Raw genomic sequence first — 22,286 nt, 5'->3', positions numbered from 1 at the left:
GGGCAGATAACCTCCCAGTTTGGGCCCCAACCAAGGGCTGAACTTTCAGCCCGTACTGACATGACTCCTAACAATGTTAATGTGTTATCTATGAATGATGTAAGGGAGGAGGGAGTGAACTCTGATATTTCTGCTTGCACAGACACCATAGACACACACTCAGCTGCCGCTGTGACAGGGGAGGGGGTCAGAGAAAGGTGGGACAATGCCTCTACAAGTAACCAGCCTGTGAGCTGGGATCTGTTGCCCTCTGCAGGGATAAGCAGAGAGCAGGGTGCTGCAGGGGGAGGACCAGTGTGTGGGGTGGGGGCTACCACAGCAAATGTGGGGTCCCCAGAGATTTCACAGCGGGGTTCTGTTGCTGCAGGGGGGGAACAGGCAGGTGAGATTGGGGCCGGTCCAGGAGCGGAAGTGCTCCCAGGTAAGATCTCGGTGCATGGTTCCCCCACAACCGGGGTGTCAGGAAGCCAGGTAGGTCTGCCTGAACCGGCGACTTGGTCAGGAACGGAGGAGGAGCAGGCACGACCCACGGTCGCAGCGGCTGTGGCCGCTGTCACCCGCAGTGGGAGTGCTGGAAGCCAAGGGGCCTCCCGGAGGTCCGATAGCTCTTCCCCTTCTGACCAAGTGGCAGCCGAGTCAGGTGGAGGCCAGGACACAGGTCCCGGGGTACTGACTGAAGATGTGACAGTCTCGTCGATTCTGGCCACATCTAGTCAGGGGTTTCAGGCAGCGTTAGAAGCTGACGACAGCCTGAAAGCTCTTAAGGAGCAGGCGGCACAGCCTCCCTCGGACTCGGACCCGGAGCGAGTGGTCTGGGACCAAGGACGGCTGTACCGGGCCACGGTCCAGCAGGGTTCACCGGAGGCGTGGCCCAGGGACCGACAGTTGGTGGTACCCTATCCGTTCCGGACGGAGTTGTTGCGGATCGCACATGAGATTCCGATGGCCGGACACCTAGGGATCGCTAAGACCAAGGCCAGGTTAAACCAGCATTTCTACTGGCCAAAAATGGGGGCCGATGTGGCTGCCTACTGCCGTTCGTGTGAAACCTGTCAGAGAGTGGGGAAGGCGGGGCCACGCCCCAAAGCCCCACTGGTATCTCTGCCCATCATCGATGAGCCTTTCAGGAGGGTGGCTGTGGATCTGGTCGGCCCGCTGGCCATCCCCAGCAGCTCCGGGAAACGCTTCATACTGACGGTAGTGGACTATGCCACCCGGTACCCAGAAGCAGTGGCCTTGTCGTCCATTCGGGCTGACAAGGTGGCCACCGCATTGCTGGAGATTTTCTCCCGAGTGGGTTTTCCCCAGGAAATGCTCACTGACCGGGGGACCCAATTCATGTCCCAGCTGATGGAGGCCCTCTGTAAGCAAGTCCAGGTGCGACATCTGGTGGCCAGCCCGTACCATCCACAGACTAATGGCCTGTGCGAGCGGTTTAATGGCACCTTAAAGCAGATGCTTAAGATGTTGGTCGACTCCCATGGGCGTGACTGGGAGCGGTATCTCCCACACCTGTTATTTGCTTACCGGGAGGTTCCACAGGCCTCAACAGGATTCTCACCGTTTGAGCTCCTGTACGGGCGACGTGTGCGGGGCCCCCTGGCTCTGGTGAAAGAGGCTTGGGAAGGGGATTTGGCCACCCCTGGAGTGTCGGTTATCGAGTATGTCATGCGCTTCCGGGACAAAATGCAGGCCTTGACGCAACTGGTACGCGACAATATGGCTCAAGCCCAGGCCGATCAGAAGCGTTGGTACGACCAGAACGCTTGTGAGAGGACCTACCAAGTGGGTCAAAAGGTGTGGGTACTGGTCCCCGTACCACAGGACAAGCTTCAGGCAGCCTGGGAAGGCCCATACCTCGTGTACCAGCAGCTCAACCCTGTGACGTACCTGGTCACCCTGGACCCTGCCCGTGGAAGGCGGAAGCCCTTCCATGTGAACATGATGAAGGCACATCATGAGCGGGAGGCATGTGCGCTCCCCGTGTGCAACCTGCCCGAGGAGGGAGAAGCGGAAACCCTCTTGGATATGCTAGCCCAGGTTAGGGCAGGCGGATCCATTGAGGATGTGGAGGTTGGCCACCAGCTCTTGGAGGACCAACGGTCCCAGCTGTGGGCCACCCTACACCCCTTCCGGGGGTTGTTTACCAACCAGCCCGGAAGGACTGACTTGGCTGTCCATCACGTGGACACTGGGGATCATCCCCCGATCCGGCGTTCAGCATATCGGGTCTCCCTGGAGGTGCAGCAACACATGCGCCAGGAGATTGACGAGATGCTGAAGCTGGGGGTGATCCAGGCATCCAACAGCGCTTGGGCCTCGCCTGTAGTCCTCGTCCCTAAGAAGGACCGAACCACTCGGTTCTGCGTGGACTACAGGGGGCTCAATGCTGTCACGGTCGCCGATGCGTACCCAATGCCACGCATCGATGACCTGCTCGATCAGTTGGCCGGGGCTCAGTACCTGACCATCATGGACCTGAGCCGGGGATATTGGCAGATCCCCCTGACTCGCAAGGCCAGGGAACGCTCTGCCTTTATTACCCCATTTGGACTGTACGAGTCCACGGTGATGCCATTCGGGATGAGGAATGCCCCTGCCACTTTCCAGCGGATGGTCAACACCCTGCTCAAGGGACTTGAAGGGTACGCGGCCGCGTACCTGGATGACATTGCCGTCTTCAGTCCCACCTGGGAAGATCACCTAGAGCATCTAGCACAGGTGCTCAGGCGGGTCCACCGGGCAGGTTTGACCATCAAGCCGGGCAAGTGTCAGCTGGCCATGAGCGAGGTCCAGTACCTCGGTCACCGGGTAGGCGGGGGAACACTGAAGCCCGAGCCTGAGAAAGTGGAGGCCATCGCATCCTGGCCCACCCCCAGGACCAAGAAGCAGGTGATGTCCTTCTTGGGGACCGCTGGGTACTATAGGAGGTTTGTTCCATGCTATAGTAGCCTGGCAAAGCCCCTGACGGACCTCACCAAGAAGAAGCTGCCCTCTGCAGTCGATTGGACAATGGACTGCGAGACAGCCTTCCGGGCCCTAAAGGACGCCCTGTCCAGCCCGCCCGTGCTACAGGCAGCCGACTTCACGCGGCCGTTTGTAGTACAGACCGACGCCAGTGACTTCGGCCTCGGTGCGGTGCTCAGCCAGGTGGACTCTGCGAGCCAAGAGCACCCAGTCTTGTACCTGAGCAGGAAGCTGTTACCGAGGGAAGTGGCCTATTCCACAATGGAGAAGGAGTGCCTGGCCATAGTGTGGGCCCTGCAGCGTCTGCAACCCTATCTATACGGGCGCCACTTCATCGTGGAGACGGACCACAATCCCCTCAGCTGGTTGCACACCGTCTCTGGGACGAATGGGCGATTGTTGCGATGGAGCCTTGCGCTCCAGCAATACAACTTCACCATTCGCCACAAAAGGGGCCGTGACCACGGTAACGCAGACGGGCTGTCCCGACAAGGAGAGGTCGCGGACGGGCGCACGGGGGAACACCGGAGTGTGCTGCCCCCTAGCGCCCTCAAAAGGGGGGAGGTGTGAGGTAAATCCGGAGATATGACGATAAATCATGATATTCAAGTTATGTCAGGAAGCCCTCTCCTGGTGTCACCCCCCCTTTCCTTCACACAACTTGTTTAGCAACCCATCCCATGGCCATCTCCTGTGATATGGAAATTAGGTGATGTGGGAACAAAGGACACAGGATGACTCCCTGCCGTCACCCTGTAACAAGAGTTGTATCTCATTATAAGGCTCTGGAACTAGCCAGACAGAACGACTCCAGTAAAAAATGGTTCATATCTCGCAAGCCATATTTCCGATAAATACGGCAACCATAAAAATGGTGTTTTCGCATGCGGACGATGCTGGCACACCTTTTTTATGGGAGCGGGAGCTTGGGAAATACCCCAGGCGTGATATCAGCCAATGTGGAGCTAGTAGACAAGTCATGAAACCTCTCATTCTGTAGCTAAATTCATAACTGTCACAATGAGAGCATTGGCGTCCGCCTACGACGCTCCCAGGCCAAGTTATGGCCATATTCCATGTTGTGGATTTTGTCCATAACTCCAGCCAGGGGTGGAGCAGTGCTCCCTCTGAGGTCACGAAGGTAGGAGGGGACCTGGATTTGCCCAGGTTGATAACCCTACTTCGGCCATTTTCCAGTGTTCTTTCGCTGGGGGTCACGTGTAGGAAACATCTGTGGGAGTTCCTGGAAACCTGGTCTACAGCGCCCCCCTGTGGCCAGACGCACAAGGTAACTGATTGAATTGCATACCTGTTTGTAAACCATGCTTTATCTGTAACTGTACTCTGACATATGTATATTCTGTAGATTCCCTATTGTATATATTGTAGTTCTAGTGTGCTTTAGGCTGATTAAATTATATAATTAATCTTGGGCTGTTCTGTTATCTCGATCTTGAATCCCACGTCTGGGTGTTCGGCTAATAGTTACCGTAAAGCGGTTGGTGGCAGCGAGTTGTGCCAAGGATTATTGTGGGGAGGCCATTGAGATTCGGGAAGATATTATATATTCCGCCCGCGGAGGTCGGGGGAATATATACCCTACTCTCACCGGGGACCCTTCAATAATCGGCATAAGTAGTATAGCGGCCTCCTTGCTTATTGTCGGGCAATTCCATAATTGGCCTGACTATAAGAGGGGCGCTAGAGAGCGCGTCACGTGCTCTGTCTGTCGGTCGGGAGGTATAAAGGAGGGGTGACCCCCACTTGTTACCCCCCGATTGTGACGTACTGGTAGCCAGCGCGGGGGATTTCTGAGTGACCCCCCCGGTGGTTTGTGACACCTTACTTGGACGATCTACTGGTCAAGGCACCCTCTCAGGAGGCATGCCAACTCAGCCTGAATTTTGCACTGGAGACTCTCCAGGCGTTCGGGTGGATCATCAACTTCCCAAAGTCAAATCTGTCACCGACCCAATCACTAACGTATCTTGGCATGGAGTTTCATACTCTCTCAGCGATAGTGAAGCTTCCGCTGAGCAAGCAGCGGTCACTACAGACAGGGGTGCAGGCTCTCCTTCAAAGTCAGTCGCACTCCTTAAGACGCCTCATGCACTTCCTCGGGAAGATGGTGGCGGCAATAGAGGCGGTTCCGTTTGTGCAGTTTCATCTGCGTCCACTTCAATGGGACATTCTCCGCCAATGGGACGGGAAGTCGACATCCCTGGACAGGAAAGTCTCCCTTTCCCAGACGGCCAAGGACTCTCTGTAGTGGTGGCTCCTTTCCACCTCATTATCACAGGGAAGATCCTTCCTACCACCGTCCTGGGCGGTGGTCACGACAGACGCGAGCCTGTCAGGGTGGGGAGCAGTGTTTCTCCACCACAGGGCTCAGGGTACGTGGACTCAGCAGGAGTCCAGCCTTCAGATCAATGTTCTGGAAATCAGAGCAGTGTATTTTGCCCTTCTAGCCTTCCAGCAGTGGCTGGAAGGGAAGCAGATCCGAATTCAATCGGACAACTCCACAGCGGTGGCATACATCAATCACCAAGGGGGGACTCGCAGTCGGCAAGCCTTCCAGGAAGTCCGGCGCATTATGATGTGGGTGGAAGCCACGGCCTCCACCATATCCGCAGTTCACATCCCCGGCGTAGAAAACTGGGAAGCAGACTTCCTCAGTCGCCAGGGCATGGACGCAGGGGAATGGTCCCTTCACCCGGACGTGTTTCAGGAAATCTGTCGCCGATGGGGAAGGCCGGACGTCGACCTGATGGCGTCCCGGCACAACAACAAGGTCCCAACCTTCATGGCACGGTCTCGCGATCAAAGAGCTCTAGCAGCAGACGCCCTAGTGCAAGATTGGTCGCAGTTCCGGCTCCCTTATGTGTTTCCACCTCTGGCACTCTTGCCCAGAGTGCTACGCAAGATCAGATCCGACTGCAGCCGCGTCATACTCGTCGCTCCAGACTGGCCGAGGAGGGCGTGGTATCCGGATCTGTGGCATCTCACGGTCGGCCAACCGTGGGCACTACCAGACCGACCAGACTTACTGTCCCAAGGGCCGTTTTTCCATCGGAATTCTGCGGCCCTCAACCTGACTGCGTGGCCATTGAGTCCTGGATCCTAGCGTCTTCAGGCTTATCCCAAGGGGTCGTTGCCACCATGAGACAGGCTAGGAAGCCCACGTCTGCTAAGATCTACCACAGAACGTGGAGGATATTCTTATCCTGGTGCTCTGCTCAGGGAGTGTCTCCCTGGCCATTTGCATTAACTACCCTTCTTTCTTTCCTGCAATCTGGGTTAGAAAAAGGGTTGTCGCTCGGCTCCCTGAAAGGACAAGTCTCGGCGCTATCCGTCTTTTTTCAGAAGCGTCTACCACGACTTTCTAAGGTGCGCACGTTCCTACAGGGGGTTTGCCATATCGTTCCCCCGTACAAGCGGCCGTTAGATCCATGGGATCTGAACAGGGTACTAGTTGCCCTCCAGAAGCCGCCCTTCGAGCCTCTGAAGGAGGTTTCACTTTCTAGACTATCACAGAAAGTGGCTTTTCTGGTAGCGATCACATCTCTCCGGAGAGTGTCTGAGCTAGCAGCGCTGTCTTCCAAGGCTCCCTTCCTGGTCTTCCACCAGGACAAGGTAGTGCTGCGCCCCATTCAGGAGTTTCTCCCGAAGGTGGTATCCTCTTTTCATCTTAATCAGGATATCTCTTTGCCTTCGTTTTGTCCTCATGCAGTTCATCGGTATGAGAAGGATTTACATTTGTTAGATCTGGTGAGAGCACTCAGAATCTACATTTCCCGCACGGCGCCCCTGCGCCGTTCGGATGCACTTTTTGTCCTTGTCGCTGGTAAGCGCAAAGGGTCGCAGGCTTCTAAGGCCACCCTGGCTCGATGGATCAAAGAACCAATTCTTGAAGCCTACCGTTCTGCGGGGCTTCCGGTTCCATCAGGGCTGAAGGCCCATTCTACCAGAGCCGTGGGTGCGTCCTGGGCATTGCGACACCAGGCTACGGCTCAACAGGTGTGCCAGGCAGCTACCTGGTCGAGTCTGCACACTTTCACCAAACATTATCAGGTGCATACCTATGCTTCGGCGGACGCCAGCCTAGGTAGAAGAGTCCTGCAGGCGGCAGTTGCCTCCCCGTAGGGGAGGGCTGTCTTGCAGCTCTAACATGAGGTATTTCTTTACCCACCCAGGGACAGCTTTTGGACGTCCCAATCGTCTGGGTCTCCCAATAGAGCGCCGAAGAAGAAGGGAATTTTGTTACTTACCGTAAATTCCTTTTCTTCTAGCTCTTATTGGGAGACCCAGCACCCGCCCTGTTGTCCTTCGGGATTTTTGGTTTGTTTGCGGGTACACATGTTGTTCATGTTGAACGGTTTTCAGTTCTCCGATGTTACTCGGAGTGAATTTGTTTAAACCAGTTATTGGCTTTCCTCCTTCTTGCTTTTGCACTAAAACTGGTGAGCCAGTGATCCCACTGGGGGTGTATAGCCAGAAGGGGAGGGGCCTTACACTTTTTAGTGTAATTGCTTTGTGTGGCCTCCGGAGGCAGTGCTATACACCCAATCGTCTGGGTCTCCCAATAAGAGCTAGAAGAAAAGGAATTTACGGTAAGTAACAAAATTCCCTTCTTTTACTACAAAACGGTGGCTTCAACTAGGTAGCTTTTTTTTTTCACAAGGGTATCGAAAAAATTCACCATGAAATTTATAGTGCATTTTTTCCTGAGTACGGCGATACCTCATATGTGGTGGAAAGACTATATTACTTACCGGTGATGGGATTTTCCAGAGTCCACGACAGCACCCACGAGAGAAGGATCCGCCCCATTCAGGACAGGAAACCTACAGATAAAAAGGGGCGGTCCCCCTCCCTCATCAGTTAGTTTCAGAGAAGGTGAGAGGAATCGCCATGGATTAGTAACAAGGTAATAAAAAAATTAAATAACACCAAAGAAAAGAAAAAAGGGCAGGGGTGTAAAGGGTGCTGTCGTGGACTCTGGAAAATCCCATTACCGGTAAGTAATATAGTCTTTTTTCCTTTCGCCACGACAGCACCCACGAGAGATTTGGAGAGAGAATACACTTAGGGAGGAACAACCATCTGAAGGACCTATCTCCCAAAAGCAAGGTCTGAGGAGGAAGAAAGGTCCAGCCGGTAGTGTTTGTAAAAGGTAGAGGGGGAGGACCAGGTGGCAGCCTTAGAAATACTGTCGATGGAGACATCCGCCATGGCAGCCCAAGAGGAGGCCATCGCCCTAGTAGAGTGAGCTTGTACAGGGGAAGGAAGAGGCTCTCGCTTAATCTCATACGCAACGGAAATGGCATCCCGCATCCATCGGGCCAAGGTATGCTTCGTCACCTGATGACCACGTCTGGAACCCTGAAAGGCAACAAACAAAGCCCTATCCTGCCGCCAAGGGGCTGTCCGAGATATATAAGCTAGAACGGTTTCCCTGACGTCTAGGGTGTGAAACCGACATTCTTCTGGTGTGGTAGGGACAGGAAAGAAGGAAGGGAGGACGATTTCTTCACTACGGTGGAACTGGGAAGCTACTTTAGGCAAATAAGCCGGGTCCGTTTTGAGGACAATTCGATCTGGAAAAATCCTAAGGAAGGGAGGATCCACGGACAGAGCCTGAAGATCGCTAACACGACTGGCAGAAGTGAGAGCGACTAAGAGGCAGGTTTTAAGGGACAGTAATTTGTCAGACGCCGAGGTGAGCGGCTCAAAGGGTGGAAGGGTCAGGGCATCCAGAACTAGAGTGAGATCCCAGGGGGTCGGGCAGGTGAGACGGAGCGGCTGACCGCAGTCACATGCCTTGATGAAACGCATGACCCACCTATTACCTGCTATATTGGAATTGTAGAGGGCGCCCAGGGCAGACACATGAACTTTGAGGGTACTGACTGCAAGACCCATATCCCGTCCAGACTGGAGAAACTCCGGAATAGAGGGGATCGGGACCACAGAAGGTGAGGAATCGGGGAAGGAGGCAAGGAACAGTTTCCAAACTCGACCATACTGACGGGTGGTTACCGGCTTTCTACTCTGCAGCAGGGTATCCACAAGGCGACTGGAAAACCCGCGGGAGGTTAGTAACGCCCTTTCAAATTCCATGCTGTCAAGTGAAGTCCCTTGATGCGTGGATGAAGGAAAGGACCCTGTGAAAGGAGGTCTGGTCGGGAGGGGAGAACCCAGGGGTCCGTCACTGACATATATCTCAGGAGGGAGAACCAGGGACGCCTGGGCCAGAAGGGAGCGATAAGGAGAATGCGAGCTTGATCTTCCCTGATCTTCCGAAGGACTGTAGGAAGGAGAATCATGGGAGGGAAGGCATAAGCAAGGCTGTACCGCCAAGGAACCTGAAGGGCATCCAGGACCGTCGGCTGATCTGCCCTGTTCAGGGAGCCAAATTGTTTCAACTGCCTGTTTGTCTTTGGTAGCAAACAAGTCTATAACTGGCAGGCCCCAGCACTGCACGATTTGAGCAAAAACCTCCCGATGTAAGACCCATTCTCCCTGACGGAGAGTGTGACGGCTGAGGAAATCCGCTTTGACATTGTCCACCCCCCGGATGTGTACCGCAGAGAGGGACAAGACATGGGTTTCGACGAGTTCCAATAGGAGAACCGCCGTGGACATGAGGGAAGAGGACCTCGTCCCCCCTTGGCGGTTGATGTACGCGACCACAGTCTGTCCGTACAGAGCCGTACATGGGTGCCCCTGAGGAGGGGAAGAAATGACATCAGGGCTTGACTGACTGCCATGAGTTCTTTCCGGTTGGATGACGCAGTTGACTCTTGAGCGGACCAAAGACCTTGGGCCATAGAGTCCCCCAGGTGAGCCCCCCACCCCCAGGGGCTGGCGTCCGTTGTGAGGAGACTGGTGGAGTGAACATGCCATTCCTTCCCCTTGGTTAAGTTCGCCTCCCGCAACCACCAGGTCAGGGAAGCACGGGCAGTGTCTGTCAAGGTCAGAGGATGATCGAGGGACCCTGGATGGGATCTTGCAGCCGCAAGGACCTCCCACTGTAGCTGCCTGGAGTGAAGCTGGGCCCACTGGACAGCGGGGATACAGGAAGTCAGGGACCCCAACAGAGACATGGCGGACCGGAGAGAGAGTGACCCGTGACTCTGTGCGCGTCGTACAATCCTCTGGATTTTGGCCACTTTGTCTGACGGAAGAAAACAACGCTGTTGGCGGGAATCCAGGTGCATGCCTAGGAAAGACTGAAAGGTGGAGGGCGTGAGTCTAGATTTTTGTAGATTCAAAAGCCGGTCGACATAGCATGATGGAGGCGGAGGGAACATTGTGCCGCCGTGTTACCCACAACCAGTAGGTCATCCAAATGAGGGACTATGAAAGTCTGGTGTTCGCGAAGGTGAGCAGTGACCTCAGCCATGATTTTAGTGAAAATCCGTGGGGCGAGGGAAACGCCGAAGGGCATGGCCGTGAATTGGAAATGGTGAACGGAGTCGTGAATGGAGAGTGCTTACCCGGAGGTACTGCTGATAATGTGGGTGGACCGGGACGTGTTAATACGCATCTTTTAGATCAAGGACTGCCATGTAACAATTGGGGAAGAGCAATTTTATAGTGGTCAGGAGGGATTCCATTTTAAAAGGCCGGTATTTCAGAAAGAGATTAAGCTTCTTTAGATTAATTATGGTCCTAAATGACCCATCGGGTTTTGGTACTAAGAAAAGGGGGGAGTAGAACCCTCGGCCCCTCTGATGTAATGGGACTGGCGCAAGAACCTGCTTTTCCACGAGAGTGAGGACTGCCGACACCAGTGCGTGATGTTGATCTGCCGACCTCCTAGTGGGTGTAAGACAAAAAAATCGAGGAGGGAGGGAGGTGAAGTCCAGCCGGAGACCATGTGAGAGCAAATCCAGGATAAAGGAGCTGGAAGTGATGGTTGTCCAAACGGCCGCAAAAAAACGGAGCCTGCCTCCCACCGGAAAAACCTCATCATTGTTTTGGGAACTTCCGACGGAAGGAAGGGTTGCCAAACAGGGCTCCCTTGGACCCAGAAGCGGGGTTGTCAGATCTGTCCCTGCGGTCGGGCCGGGTGGGCTGAAAACTACGTTTGCGATACGGATGCCTAGAGGGAGAGGAGTAAATGCATTAGGGAACCCCTTTTTACGATCACCAGCCTTGGTGAGTATGTCATCCAGCTGAGGACCAAAGAGGAACTCACCCTCACAGGGAAGAGCACACAGTCTCGATTTTGAGGATGTGTCCCCTTTCCACGACTTCAGCCAGAGAGCTCTCCGGGCTGCATTAGAAGACCCTGCCGCTCGGGCCGCCAGGCGGACAGAGTCGGCAGAAGCATCTGCCAGGTAAGTAGCTGCGTCTTTGAGTAAGGGTAGCGAGGAAACAATCTTATCTCTGGAGGTGCCTGACTTAAGCTGCTTTTCTAAGTGATCTAGCCAGACTGAAAGGGACCTGGCAGTACATGTTGCAGAAATGGCGGGTTTCATTGCCTCTGCAGAGGCTTCCCAGGTCTTTCGCAGGAAGGCATCGGATTTACGGTCCAGAGGATCTCGCAGGAATCCCATATCCTCGAAAGGCAGCGCCGACTTTTTGGAGGATTTTGCCACGGCCACATCCACCTTTGGTACTTTGCACCATTGTGATAAGTCCGCGTCATCAAAGGGGTATCTTCGCTTCGAAGAAGATGGGAGAAACCCGCGATGATCCTGTTTCTGCCATTCCTTGCGAACAATGGTTTTAAGGGCCTCATTTACAGGAAAAGACTTCCGCTTCTTCTTAGTGAGACCAGCAAATAGAGCATGACCCACCTATTACCTATGATCAGCTGATTTGGGTTTTTTTCCCTCTGCAATACCCATGGTTGATCGAACGGCCTTCACCAAGCCGTCCATCCCATCTAAGGAAAAACATGCTTTTCCAGCCTCGTCAGAAGAAGACGAGGAAGAGGCTGAAGAAGAAACACCATGGCTTTCATCCGAGTCAGAAGACTGGGAGAATCATGCTGGCGGTGAGTTTTCTTGTGCTGCTTAGACCCTTGAAGGGACTGAAGAGAAGCCTGAATCTCTGTACGGATTAGGTCCCGGAGATCCGGAGGGGGGACAGTAGAAGCCGGAGGCTCCCCCCGTATAGCTTGGATGCAGGGCCCACAAAGTCTATGTATGTAGTCTTTAGGGAGGGGACAAACACACAGGGGGCATTCCTTATTATTAGCCTTAGCGGTGCACTTCCTAGGGGCCTGGAACAGAACCGGAAGGGAACATCAGTATAGGGGGACATTCACGAAGTTCACTCACCCATACCAGGAAAAGAACGGATACCGGCTTTGGAGGTGGAGATGAAGGCTTTGCCAGGCGGCCCTTAGAGGATGCAGAGTCTATACGGTCCTCCTTCCTCTTACGACCCGTGGAACTCCTGGTGTCGCTGGAGTCCTTTTGTCCAGCATCCCTGGACGGAGAAGGGTCCCGGGATGGGGAGGTGCGTGGACTTCCCATCATGGAAAGGAACGGAGCACATTGCCTGGAGCTCCACTCTCCATTAATAGGGAAGCCCACCTTAGTGCACCCCCCTTCAAGCGCTCCTGCATTTCCGGGCCACCACCGTAGCAACGAGCGCTGACGCAGCAGGCCCCGGACACGGCCCCTCCCGCGCGTACACGCTGCTGCAAAGCACGTGGCGCAGAGGGAGCGCCTGACCCACCGCGCACAGCAACTCACCGCCTAGCAGCGTTCTTCGCGTCAGGAGGGATCCACGGGCGTCTCCATGCCATCCGTTCCCCCGGAAGTGCTCCCGTGCACTTCCGGGTCCCTGCAGTCGCGCGCGCTGACACGGCAGGACCCGGACACGCCCGCCCCCCCGCGCACTTGTGCCCTGCAACCCGGAAAAAGCAGGCACTGAGTCGGCACAGGGAGAGCCTCCGGCCCCACCGCGTACAGCATACTCACCAGCGCGGTCCTGCAGGCGTCCTTTCCCAGGTGGACAAGGCCGGACCAAGGGAAAGAGGACGAGGTGCACCGGAGGATGGAGACCACGAGGGGAGCTCCACCGACCGTGCTTCCGGATCCTGAACTCCGCCGTTCCCCTAGAGACCGCACGGACTCCACTGGACCCAGGTATGGTAGGTTCCGATCCATTCAGGACCGGAAACTAACTGATGAGGGAGGGGGACCGCCCCTTTTTATCTGTAGGTTTCCTGTCCTGAATGGGGCAGATCCCTCTCGTGGGTGCTGTCGTGGCGAAAGGAAAAGTAATTGTTTGGGTGCATGGCGGGGCTCAGAAGAGAAGGAACGCCATTTGACAGCAAAATTGGTTGGAATCATTATCGGACGCCATGTCACGTTTGGAGACCCCCTATGGTGCCTAAACAGTGGAGCTCCCCCACAAGTGACCCCATTTTGGAAACTAGACCCCTCAAGGAGTTTTTCTAGATGTTTAGCGAGCCCCAAGGGGCTCCACAGAAGTTGATAATGTTGAGCCAGGAATACAATTTTATTTTTCACCACAAAACTGTCACTCGAACCAAGTAGCTTTTTTTTTTCCACAAGGGTATCAGGAAAAAATGCACCATAAAACGTATTGTGCAATTTCTCCTGAGTACGCAGATACCTCATATGTGGTGGAAAGTAATTGTTTGGGCGCATGGCGGGGCTCAGAAGAAAAGGAACGCCATTTGACAGCAAAATTGATTGGAATCATTCGTGGACGCCATGTCATGTTTGGAGACCCCCATATGGTGCCTAAACAGTGGAGCTCCCCCACAAATTACCCCAATTTTGGAACTAGACCCCCTCAAGGAATTTATCTAGATGTTTGGTGAGCCCCTTGTACTCCCAGGGGCTCCACAGAAGTTGAGAACGTTGAACCGTGAAATTTTTTTTTATTTTTTTTTTTTTTTAACCAGAAATTTTTTTGCATCAATCAGGTAGTTTTTTTTTTTTTTTTTTTTTACAACGGTTTCAGGAAAAACTGCGCCATAAAACGTATTGTGCAATTTTTCCTGAGTACGTAGATACCTCATATGTGGTGGAAAGTAATTGTTTGGGCGCATGGCAGGGCTCAGAAGAGAAGGAACGCCATTTGACTTTTCAAACGCACAGACGCGGTGCACTGATCGACTACTGCAGGACGCACATTCGGATGAGATACAAAAAGCGTCGGGGATATGTAAAAAAAGTCACGCCAAAAATTAACCATGGATGCAGATACGTTATCTGCATCCCTGATCAGCGCTCGGCGGGACGCACGGACGGATGAGGTGTAAAAATAAACAGGATACAGGAAAAAAAAAAAGTTATACTCACAGTACCCAGAGGATCACTGACCAGAAGAGCTGCAGAAGAACCGCTTTACAGGAGCAGCAGGCAGGATGTTGGGCAGATCAGCAGAATGCCCAGGAAGGACCCAGCGATGGAGGCAGAGGTGATCGGGCCAGTTAAGACCTCGGACGAGCCGGTGAAGACAGGTAAGAGGACGTCGGGGGAGAGCAGAGGGGTAGGAGGCGAGCAGGGGGGGAGAGCAGAGGTGGGGGGGAGCAGGGGGGGGGGGGAGACCGGAGAGGGAGCTGCAGAAGCAGAATAGAGATAATGGGGGAGGCAGTCAGATCGCGGGGGGAGCAGATCGGGATGTCGGGGGGGGCATCACTGGAACGCGCACGGGAGCGCGCACGGGCTGCAAGGTGAGCACAGTACTCACGTGCAGCAGGAGCGGTGACCTCAGATACGGCGTTGGCAGCAGCGGTGGCGTGGTACCACAAGTACCAGCCACTACACGCTGCAGACATGTTGGGGGAGGGCTCGCAGGCCAGCACAGGCCTGGGGAGGGCGGTCACCGGCAGATCAGACCGCCCCACTGCACACTGATTGGAGCGATTGCGCGTCATAACACGATCGCTCCAATCAGTGCTGCAGGGGATGGGGGCGACATTTTAGAGCTCCGGCTATGATCTGCTGTAGCTGCTAGAGCAGATCATAGCCGGATCTCACAGTATCGCAGTAATTCTGGCATTATTTTTGCCGAAATTAGTGCGAACGATGTGGTTGGCGGTTCAGATTTGAACAGCCAATCACATCGATCGTCGATAGGGGGTGGCGATGCCACCCCCCCTGGGGTCAAGCAAAGGTCCCCTGCTGTAAGAAACAGCAGGGGACATCATTTGAAAGCCGTTGCTGTGGCCACGGCAATCAAATGAAGTTTAGGCCGTAAAATTACGCCCCTGGTTGTTAAGTCACGTTAAAGTAGGACGTAATTTTACTGCCCACGGTCGTGAAGGGGTTAAAGAGCATGTCATGATGTCTCAATATTGCGTGCATGTGTGGGAAAACCCTCCTAGGTCTGTTAAACCTGTTAAGGCCCCGTCACACGCTACAATATATCTAAACGATATGTCGTCGGGGTCACGGAGTTTGACGCACATCCGGCATCGTTAGAGATATCGTACCATGTGACACCTCCGAACGACTGTTAATGAGCAAAATACTCACCTTTTATCGTTGCTCGTTGACACGTCATTCATTTTCATAGTGCCGTTCCTCCTTCTGCGCGTAGGTTGTTCATCGTTCCTGAGGCAGCACACCTCACTCCGTGTGACACCCCGGGAACGACTAACACCGTACCTGCGTCCCGCCAGCAATGCGGAAGGAAGGAGGTGGGCGGGATGTTACGTCCCGCTCATCTCCGCCCCTCCGCTTCTATGGGGCGGTCGCTGTAACGCCGCACGCCCCTCCCCCTTCAGGAAGAGTATGTTCGCCCCCACAACGACGTCGTTAGGGAGGTAAATACGTGTGACGGGGGTTAACTACATTGTGCGCCACGGGCAACGAATTGCCCGTGACACACAAACGACGGGGGTGGGTGCGATCGTACGATAAATTGTCATGTGTGACGGGACTTTAAGTCCCGGCCTAGTGTGATACCCAAGGATTTCAGCGCGGCCATAAGGAATACGACAAAGGCCGGTGAGGTGAGGATAACAATTTTTTATTTTAACTTTTTTTATGGCATTTTTATGAACCGTGTAAGGCTAACTGCAACAGCCGCCATTTTTCTGGATTCGCACAGAAGCAACAAATCAAAATCCAAATTTGTGCAAGTTTGAGTACACTTCAATTACACTTGCATTTGTTTGCTTAAGGGTCTGTGCGCACTGGGAAAATCTGTTTCTTAAGCAAAATCTGCACCCTCTGGCAGAATTCCGCACCTGTGGCAAAAAAAGCACCAAAATCCACATGCGGTTTTACTGGGCATTTTCCTCGATTTTTGTACCTATGGTTTTTAACCATTTATCAATGGCAGAACCGCAGGTACCTGCGGAAAAGTGACATGCTGCTACTTTTTGTTGCAGAAATTCTGCAGCAAAACCTGTAGGGAAAAGTGCGCGCACAGCATTTTGGATTTCTCATAGATTTTGCTAGGGAAGGACTGCCTGAACATTATGAACAAAAAGGCAGTGTGCGCACAGGGCCTAACTCTAGTTATTATGGTTTTCACCCTTGGCAATGCAATAATGTGCTGTAAAGTTTTCTTGCCTCCACAGGTCCACAGCAAAAATTCCTCGTGTGCACTTACCAAGGAACAATATAAAAAAACCTGCAAATTTTCCTCCTTTATAATCTTTCTTTAACAGGAAACAGGTGACTTTTTATTTTAGAAATCGTTAACCATTTACACTTTAATGAATTTTTTTTGTCTTTCCTCCTTCTTTAGGAACTCTTAAACAAAGTTGTAGGTAAAAGCAAAGGATATAATGTATTGCAGCTGGAGAAGTTATATGCCCTGCTGAGCCAGTGTATTTACAGACATCGTAAGGAATATGACAAGACACAATTATTACAGGTAAGGAGGACGTATGCAAAGCATGGATTTACACTTGCGTGATCGACCACAACAGTGTAGCCTATTTTTCTGATACATTTGTTGCTGGATGTCATAGAAGGAATCCTCCTCCGTCACCAGACGATAATCCCCAGTGATCTGTAATATTGTACCGGTGTGTTTAGATGAAACAACTCCTTTTTAAGAGGTCTTTGGAGTTGTATGTATTAAAGGGAATCTGTCGCCAGGTAATTTAACACCTAATCTGAGAGAATCATAATGTAGAGACAGAGATCCTGATTCCAGCGGTGTCACTTATTAGGCTACTTGGTGTAATTTTGTTCACGGTTTCATCAGCAGTAGATTACAGGACTACTTGGCGTGCTGTAGATAGTCCAGCATATACATGAGCTCTGTATAACTGCTAATCTGTAGCAATTTTTTTTTTTTTTTTTAATTGCTCGGCCCTTCTATCGCTCGGCCCTTCTATCGCTCGGCCCTTCTATCGCTCGGCCCTTCTATCGCTCGGCCCTTCTATCGCTCGGCCCTTCTATCGCTCGGCCCTTCTATCGCTCGGCCCTTCTATCGCTCGGCCCTTCTATCGCTCGGCCCTTCTATCGCTCGGCCCTTCTATCCTGGAATCCAGGTCTCTGTCTCTACATTATGATGCTCTCAGATGGAGGAGCAAAAACCTTGTGATAGATTTCCTAAAACTATGTTCGCACAGTGCATCGTTTAGTGCGGGTTTTTTTGTGTGTTTTTTCAGGTCCTAAAGATGCACCAAAATTCATTTCCTTCGCCCAGCAAAGTCTGAGATTTCCATTTTACTGTCTGCACAGTGCATCTATTTGTTTGCATCTTAGCTGAAGATGCAGCATGTCGAATTCTTTGTGTTTTTACGTGTTTTTTTTTTTTAGCCCTTGCAGTCTGTGATTTGACTTAAAAAAAACAAAAAAAAACCCCTTTGCAAAACACATGCATTTGCCGCTGGTGTGTTTTTTTTTGGGGACAAAAACGCTGCATCATAAGATGCACTGTGTGAACATACCCTTTAACGAACTGCAAAAATCCAGAGAATTTCACATGTCCTTAAGCCCCTCCTCATAGGTAGTAAGGTGTTTGGTTTTTTTTTTCCAAAAATAACACTCATCATTTTTATTTTTATTTTTTTTCCTCGAAAAAAGTGCTAGGGCTAATTTTCGGGTAGGTCTTATTCTTGGTGAAGCACTCACTTAGGGGTTCGATCTGATGTGTGTGTGCACGATCTGCTGTCTGTGGGTGTGATTGCTTCTTCATTCCTTTTGGGGGGTGTCTGCTCTCTATAATAAAGTGTCTTGCAGTACCTGTAACCTTTTTTTTTTTTTTAGCTGCATGAACAATTAATTATTGAACGGTGACTAGGGCTTATTTTCAGGGTAGGGCTTATAGTTAAACCTTAACCCATAATTGCTGAAAAATCCTGCTAGGGGGAAGGCTTATTTTTTGAAAAAAAAAACACTAATAGTTTCATAGTTTTTAAGGTTGAAGGGAGACTCTAAGTCCATCTAGTTCAACCCGTAGCCTAACATGTTGATCCAGAGGAAGGCAAAAAAAAACCCAATGGGGGGAAAAATTCCTTCCTGACTCCACATCCGGCAATCAGACTAGTTCCCTGGATCAATACCCTGTCATAAAATCTAATATACATAACTGGTAATATTACATTTTTCAATAGTCTAGAAGCATCACAAATGTAACAAAAGCTAAATACCTTTCAGAATGTGTTTTGTTTGTTTTTTTTTTTTTTTGTTTTTTTGGTGTTTTTTGTCTCAATCTTTTTTTTTTTTTTTTTCTTGTCCTTTAGGAAATGGAACGCGAGGTGACGCATTTCAGGATCTGAGATTGCTCGCCAAACTTGTAAATTTGCCTCAAGATATCGTTTATCTAATATATTAATTGTTTACTTGTACATATTCTAAAAGTCCCCTAATGCTAAATGTTCAGAGGGTTGTCTGTTTTTAAAAGCTTGGATGTTATTTTTACCAATAAACAATGTATATATTCATGAATTTTTATTTTTAAATTTGAGTCAAAAGATTTGCAGGACCCCTGGTCCGGCGGCCACTTCAAATAGCCCGTGGCACTGGCCCATAGAAAGCCACCTCAGCACCTCTTCTGAGGTTCTGCCGGGCCTTGTAATCTGGAACGGAGAAGGTTGGCAGGGCTCTAGTTGGTTGGCCACTGGAAGAGGGTCCTTCGAATTATTATTTTTTTTTTTTTTTTTGGTCAACTACTTTGTGTATTTGGGTTCATCAATACTGCTTCGTTAACAGCCACGTGTCTATATGGAGTCTCTGCCTCATACATGTACAGAATGCCATATTATGCTTCCACCAAAAACAAGACTGTTGCGTACTTTGCCACCAAAACAAGGGGCCCGTGGACCACCAGCATTTACAGTTACAGGGTAGTTGCAGCAGTTTTAAAACTTAATGCAGAGATTTCCTCAAATATATTAAAATGTGTAAGTTATGGAAAACGTCAATGCCAGTAAAGGAGGAGCCATGGACGCCGTCCTCTCCCAGAAACAGAAAAACAGTTATCGGTTCGGACATTTTATGGCATAGCTTAAGCAATGTTATCACCCATTTCTTGCCATGGACACAAAGGGTACACTTTAACGATTTGAAATACCGAAAATTATTCCCCGTTAAAAAAATGACTTTTAATATCATTAAAAGGTAAAAAAAAAAACCAGTATAAATGCAGGGTGTATAATAACGAATGCTAGGAGCGAGAAGGGATAAAAAAAAACCAATAAAGCCCTAACTAAGCTCTCCCTACCTAGCAATGGAGGGTATGGCGCCCCCATTCATCGACAGGAGACCCTGAATGACCCTATAAAACCCTGCAAAGGCCATACAAACCCCAGACAATTACAAAAACAGCCCCATCAAGATGAAATGGAGACATAAGAAACTTATCTCAGAGTATTGGGACTCTGTCTTCAGGATACTCTCAGATAAGTTTCTTATGTCTCCATTTCATCTTGATGGGGCTGTTTTTGTAATTGTTTGGGGTTTTTGGCCTTTGCAGGGTTTTATAGGGTCATTCTGGGTCTCCCGTCGGTGAATGGGGGCGCCACAATCCTAGGGCGTCATACCCTCCATTGCTAGGTAGGGAGAGCTTGATTAGGGCTTTGTAGGGTTATTTTTATACCTACTCCCTCCTAGCATTTGTTATTATACACCCTGCATTTATACTGTGTGGTTTTTTACCTTTTAATATTATTAAAAGTTATTTTTTAATGGGGATAATTTTTTGATATTTCTGACTTCTACCCCTACCATATTGGCTGCGGCCTGGTTTAATTACACTTTTTAACGATGAGGTGGAATACACGACAACCATCTTCTCCTCTGACGTTTTCAGCCCATTCCGGTTAAAAATGTATTCGCGGAGCAAAAAAAAAAAAATCTGTGACAACCAGTTTAAAGGTCTGTTTCGATTTTTCCGTTATAGTCGGCATCTCTTGGGCGCGGCCGTGTCACTTCGTATGGAGATTAATATTCAGTCACGGCAAGCATAGATCTTTACATTGTTGTAGAATTGAACCATGAAAACTGCATAATTAGCCCGTTCAATGCTTGTTAGCTGAATAGTCCATGAGTGCACTCAAAACTAGAGGAGACAGATATTTGCCTTTTTTGTGGAGTTTGTGGTCCTAATGCATCCTATGGTCACATCGGGATTTATGTTGTGGGTGACGCCTTTGCTTTGTGTAAACGGGATCTGCTGCCGACAATATGCAAATTGTTAAGGGACATAGTGATGGTAGGAACCATCCTTAGTGCCATACAGTTTGGGTAGCATTAATTTATTAGAAAGCTCCCTCTCTTGATTAATCCTTTAGGATTATCCTCAGTCCCCTTTATATACCACAGATGACACAGCTATGGGTTGTACTCTGCTACATCTATAGAATTTCTCTGGATTAGCCGCAATGCTTCCTGCTCGTCATTTGCTGTGGAGGTGAATAGGATTTATTCTGTTATCAGCCTAGCTGACTTTTAATGTTTTAGGAACTCCTGTGAAAATTTTCCTCAACTTACCAATTCTTTGTAGGCCGCTCCTGCCCTTTATAAGCTGCAGACAGGACTTCTGGTCTTGTCTTTTTAGTAATTGGAGATTTTTTTAAAAAAACGTGTTAAATTGTTGCATTGTCTTCATTACTTTCTGTTACCTATAAAATCTGTTTTATGTATAAAGTCCGTCTGTTCCTTCTATCCTCAGATCTGTTTTATTGTGTTACATGTTCACATGTTCTTAATAAATAAGTCACTATTAATGGCAATGCTGAGGACTGTCATCTTCTCCAGTACAGTAGTACTGAATATATTTGTTCAATATTTCTATTTTTGTACAGAAAACATTGTGTACTCTTTGATGCTATTCACACAGTAAGACGCCCCTACACTATACAAAAAATATGCACACCCCCTGCTAAAATGCCAGGTTTCTGTCATGTAAAAGAACAACTTCAGAACGTTTTCTGTCTAAAGGCTGCGTGCCCACGATCCAGTATTTGCTGTGTTTTGGATGTAGCCTGCTTCATCTGCGTCCAAAACGCTGCGTTGTACGGGAAAAGCACAGTGGATGGATTTCTAGAAATCCCGTGCCCTCTGTGCTTATGTTTTCCACAGCAAACACTGATCTGCGGAGTGTCTTTCCAGACAGCAGCATGTCAATTGTTTGCTGTGGCTTTGCATGCGTCCTCCGTAGGGAGAACACTGCGAGAGACCGCATCACACTGAACCCTGATCATGGGTACGAGCAGCTGCGGTCTCCTGTAGAGAAGATGCACGGCCCCACAGGTCAGGGCGTAGTGAGTCCGGATCGTGGGCACATACCCTTACTGTTCCCTATATTCTCTACAAATCCATTGGGTAACCAACTTTTTAATTTTTTTCAGGTGTAAAAATAAACTAATGTGGTTCCATAAAAGTGCACACCCTTAGGCTATGTGCCCACTGGACTATGTACCTGCGGATATATCCGCAGGTTTCTTGCAGCTGCTCCCCGGAATTCGCACCTATATTTGCTGCGGGATTCCAGCAAAATAGCTGTGGTAAACCTGCGTACATTCGTGAGACTTGCCTGCGGAAGTCCTGCCCTGTATCTCCGTAGTCGAGAGGTGGGATTTCCGCAGCTACTTCCTCACGAATAATTGACATGCAGTTACATGCAGCTGCAGGACATCCGCAGCATATTCTGCAGCCGCACATACCACACCATGGACACCGCACTCCCCATGTCCCATAGGATAATATGAGGAATGTCTGTACTTGATAAATCCTGCGAATGTATTTCTTTTCTAGATAAATCTGCAGGTTTTCCCTGCAGCAAAATCCGCGGGTACATAGCCTTAAACTAATACTTTGTTGAATTCTCCTTTTGAATTTGACAGCATTTAGTCTTTTTCAGTAGGAGTTTACCAGCATGGTGCATCTAGAATTGGCACCATTCCTCAATGT

The 22,286-nt window shown here is 50.5% G+C and overlaps 1 protein-coding gene across 2 annotated transcripts in view; it reads left to right on the top strand.

Annotated features, from left to right (window-relative positions):
• ATAD2 (ATPase family AAA domain containing 2) overlaps positions 1 to 19,540 on the top strand; it is a 289,706-nt gene extending 270,166 nt beyond the window's left edge. For both annotated transcript variants that reach the window (XM_075352894.1, XM_075352895.1), the window contains exons 27-28: positions 16,666 to 16,794; positions 18,617 to 19,540. In XM_075352894.1, the coding sequence (XP_075209009.1) occupies positions 16,666 to 16,794; positions 18,617 to 18,652 (165 nt within the window). In that variant the 3' untranslated portion in view covers positions 18,653 to 19,540. The remainder of the gene's footprint in view (positions 1 to 16,665; positions 16,795 to 18,616) is intronic.
• Positions 19,541 to 22,286: the final 2,746 nt, after the last annotated feature.

This window comes from Anomaloglossus baeobatrachus, chromosome 6, assembly GCF_048569485.1.
Source record: "Anomaloglossus baeobatrachus isolate aAnoBae1 chromosome 6, aAnoBae1.hap1, whole genome shotgun sequence".
Lineage (NCBI taxonomy): Eukaryota > Metazoa > Chordata > Amphibia > Anura > Aromobatidae > Anomaloglossus > Anomaloglossus baeobatrachus.
This window is presented reverse-complemented; position numbering and strand designations above follow the sequence as displayed.